At 55.1% G+C, this 3,808-nt stretch overlaps 1 protein-coding gene across 2 annotated transcripts; it reads right to left on the reverse strand.

Annotated features, from left to right (window-relative positions):
* Window positions 1–250: 250 nt before the first annotated feature.
* LOC119271609 (indole-3-pyruvate monooxygenase YUCCA1-like) lies at window positions 251–2,943 on the reverse strand. Of its 2 annotated transcripts, none has more exons than XM_037553364.1 (4): window positions 2,317–2,943; window positions 1,712–1,960; window positions 1,344–1,469; window positions 251–674 (listed from the first exon to the last, which is right to left on the reverse strand). In XM_037553364.1, the coding sequence occupies exons 1-4, from the start codon at window positions 2,941–2,943 to the stop codon at window positions 447–449; spliced, it is 1,230 nt and encodes a 409-aa protein (XP_037409261.1). In that variant the 3' UTR covers window positions 251–446. The 2 variants fall into 2 exon arrangements, with proteins under 2 accessions (XP_037409261.1, XP_037409262.1); XM_037553365.1 differs by having other exon boundaries at window positions 251–661; window positions 1,334–1,469.
* Window positions 2,944–3,808: the final 865 nt, after the last annotated feature.

Consider the following 3,808-nt stretch of genomic DNA (forward strand, 5'->3'; position numbering starts at 1 on the left):
CTGCTATTACAATCGCTTGATGCGATAAATAGCAACCGCGGGGAAAAACTGCTCTGTGTTGGAAAAATCGTAGCAAAGAAGAAAAACTAGGCCTACAGCCCATACTCACCCCCTTTTCAGGCCAGCCTTTCTTCCCCCACCGAATTGGGCTAACAACACCTGGTCCAAGCAACGGCCGAACAGGCCTCAGGCTGGATCCCTGGGCTACCAGCCCATGTGGTCGAGAGGAGTGGCGCATCGTAGAGCTTCCCACACACACACACACACACACACACACAAAAAAGCTGGCTTGCGTGCTATAGGGACACGTTACACATACCACCGTTCTACTCCACTAATCATCTTCGGAAACACTTAGCAAATGGTGTGTCTTGCGGCAGGCAAGAGACGAGCTTGGTGTTATATGCACAAAACTCCTACTTAAACGCTGTACATTCCCGTGAGAATCAAACAGAGCTATCAGCTTCGTGCACATCGCTAGTGGGTTTATCTCTTTCTCTTTCTCTTTCCCTCCATTGGCAATGTATATCTCTGGCGACGCATAGGGCGTCTGACGATGCTCCGAGGAGCCCTCGCTGCGAGAATCCGACGGTGTAGAGGCCGTTTCGCCCTTTCCAGCCGTCGGGGAAAGGGGTTTTGGGCGTGCCTTCTCTTGTGAAGACATCGCCTCCATCCTGCAGATTAGGAACGATGAGCCATGGAGTGTCTCAGAATAGACAAAGAAAAGGAGGGCATACAGTTACAGGGGATCAATGTATGGCGGGCTTGCTCTGGTGAACTTTTATAATGGGGTAAAATCAAAGTAGTATGTCAGACTCAAGCAAGTAGCACTACCTTTCTTGCCATCTTGACTATATGTAGTTTGGATAGCCTTTTGTCGTCCCATACTGATAATACTAGCACCCGAAATAGACCATATAGATTAGATGGCCATATTGAGCAATCCACAGGTATGGAGTGACCGGGCCGACGCAACGCAAGCGTATATCCAAAGTCTCGAGTCCAGCATCCACGGCGGTGGGCGGCCATGCCCATGCCCATGCCCAGGGTGAGTCACTGACTCGATCACTTGGCGCGAGAGAGGCGGACAGTTGGGGAGAAAGGAACGCATGGCTCCGCGCAGGCGAGGGCACGAGCTGCCCCTGCCCGCCCCCGATACACGAGAAGGGAAAATGGCCCAACCCAACAGGGGAAGGGAGGGGAGGACGGCCGTGACGCGGGGACGCAGGGCAAGGTGACGGCATGACGCGCACTGTGCCACTACTGTTTTGCTAAGCTGTGCCTGTGCAGACCAAAAACGAACAAGGGAGTCCTTTTTGGTGGGTTGTTTTATAAGTATTTACCTTGAGCCAGGACGGCACGTTGCTCCTGTAGCCCGTCGCCAGTATTATTGCGTCGAACTGCTGCTCCTCCTTGCCGTCCGCGAGCCTGGCCCCGACCCTCGTCACCTCCTTCACTGCTCCTACCACCTGCTTATCACATCACCTCATCAGCGCACACATACACAAGGCCATAGGAAATCGGCAGAGAAACGTTAAGGCGTGCATGTGCTGTGCTGTAGCGACAGAGAAGAAATGGAGCTTCATGATGAGTGAGCTTTCATTCAAGACCTGGCTCTGGCTGGTATGGTATGCCAGATTGGGCGGTGGCCCGCTAGGCAGGTTTCCACAGTTTACGCCAATCTCAATTATCGTTGGTGGAGCTAACCAACCTTAATTTTGCCTGATTTGATGTGGTCTAGAGTCCCGACGTCCAGCACGGGGGTTCTGCCGGTGAGGTTCTTCAGCTCGATGGGCCCCGTCTTGGGCCGTCTTAGCCCGAGCTGGCTCGTGTTGCCGAGGGTCAAGCGCGCCGCCGCCAGGATGAATCGATCCACCAACTGGACCGGCAGCCATTTGAGCAGAGCCATGGCAATGCCAAACGTGGACACACCCAGCATCTCCTTTGGCAGCACATGGACCTGTACAATTTTATTTTACGGTGACTGCTTGTTAGTTTTAGCGTGAATGAAACGGGCGGGCATAAATAGTTTGTTGAAGCAAAAGGGAAGGGAAACAAAACGGATCAACAACAGCGCCCATGCAGATTGGAACATGCTTGTCATGAAAGATGGCAGCAAGAAGATAGGCTAGGCACCGAAGGGGAAATGCCAAAGAAGTTAAGGGCACCAAAGAGGAGCAGAGTCAACATAATTGCACGAACTACAACAGAAAACAAACAAAAGGCAGCAAGAAGAGAGGACGGATCCTAACAGCACAATCTTAGGTATATATAGCAAGAGCTCATTGTGATTGTGATTGTAGTAGTATCTATTACCGTGTTCCGCACCACCATGGAGGGCTTAGCGCCGTGCCGGCACAAATCCAGGCTCACCTCCATGCCGGAGTTCCCGCACCCCACCACCAACACCTTCTCCCCGGCGAACTCCTCGCCGCACTTGTACTCGCACGTGTGCAGGACGCGCCCGGCGAACTGCCGCATGCCGGGGAAGTCCGGGACGTGCGGCTCCGCGTTCTCGCCCGTCGCCACCACGAGCCACCTCGTCATCAGCACCTCGCCGCCCGCCAGGCGCACCGCCCAGGCGCCCGCGGACGCGTCGAACGCGGCCTCCTGGACGCTGGCGCCGAAGCGAGGGGCCACGCCCGCCGCGGCGGCGTACGCCTCCATGTACGCCACGAACTGGTCCTTGCAGGGGTAGGTCGGGTAGTCGGCCGGGAACGGGAGGAGCGGCAGCTCGCAGAAGCGCTTGGGCAGGTGGAGCGCGAGGCGGTCGTACATGCGGTGGCGCCACGTGAAGGCCAGCGAGTCGGACCTCTCGAGCACCGTGGCCGGCACGCCGCGAGCCGCGAGGCACGCGGCCGCGGCGAGCCCCGACGGGCCCGCGCCGACGACGAGGGCGCCGGGGACCCACGTCGCGCGGCCTTCCTGCTCCTCCTTGTCCATGGCACTGGCTGCTGCGATCGGTCCTGGGGCCTCTGCTTGCCTGTGGGCGTGGGTTTTTACTGTGGAGTGGAGGTGTGTTTTGTGCAAGGGGTTTTATAGGGGTTTTGGCGAGGGCCTTCATCGGCAGGAGCTTGGAGACTCGCAGGCGGGCGTACGCCTAGCAGCTTTGGAAGCTCGTATTTCCTTTGCTTGAACCCGAATGCAAAAAGGAAAAATGGAACTTGAAGACTTGAAGGTGTCTGTCACTTGACGATATCATGGACCGTGCGTACGTGGTCCACGCTGCCCTCGGTAGATGTAGGTGGGAATTACCGGGTCTTTGTCCTTGGTTGTAAATTTGGCTTATCTCTGTTAATAACGCAAGACCACTCTGTTCTGATCGGAACCCAACAGCAACAATCCAGAGATCATGGGCAATAGTGACCTTTGATGGGAGCTTGGGAGCATCCTGTTTTCCAGGAACTGGAGTAGTATGATTATATACTCTCTACAAACGAATACGTATGAAATAGGAGTATCTATTTTTCGGTGGATGCAAGCAGGAGTTTGGACAGCGAGAGGGCTAAGTGTGATGTGCACATGAGGAGTGGCAGAGCAATTCCAGCCGGTCACACCAAAAGCAGCTCAGGGTGTTCCAGCGGTTTCAACACGGAGACTCAGAGCATTTGCTTCCTCCCTCTGCCTGTGGTTCTACTTCCACGTGAAGGATGTAGCACTAGCTAGCTACGTATAAATCAATGACGTTGACGAGGATTAATCAGTAGTCCAATGGCCAAAGAGGCAAAGCGGCAGTCGATGGTGTAAGTTGGTGGACTGGTGGTACCAGTCAACTCGGAGCGATCGAGTTCAAAATGATGGGCGAGGA

This window comes from Triticum dicoccoides, chromosome 3A, assembly GCF_002162155.2.
Source record: "Triticum dicoccoides isolate Atlit2015 ecotype Zavitan chromosome 3A, WEW_v2.0, whole genome shotgun sequence".
NCBI classification, from domain to species: Eukaryota; Viridiplantae; Streptophyta; class Magnoliopsida; order Poales; family Poaceae; genus Triticum; species Triticum dicoccoides.

Excerpts from the sequence above, each read along its gene's own strand:
- LOC119271609 (XM_037553364.1), bottom strand. The coding sequence starts at position 2,943 with ATGGACAAGGAGGAGCAGGAAGGCCGCGCGACGTGGGTCCCCGGCGCC. Across the intron at positions 1,470-1,711 it reads TCAAATCAGGCAAAATTAAG|GTGGTAGGAGCAGTGAAGGA; the intron begins GTTGGTTAGCTC and ends TGTGATAAGCAG. Across the intron at positions 675-1,343 it reads ACGTGCCGTCCTGGCTCAAG|GATGGAGGCGATGTCTTCAC; the intron begins GTAAATACTTAT and ends CCTAATCTGCAG.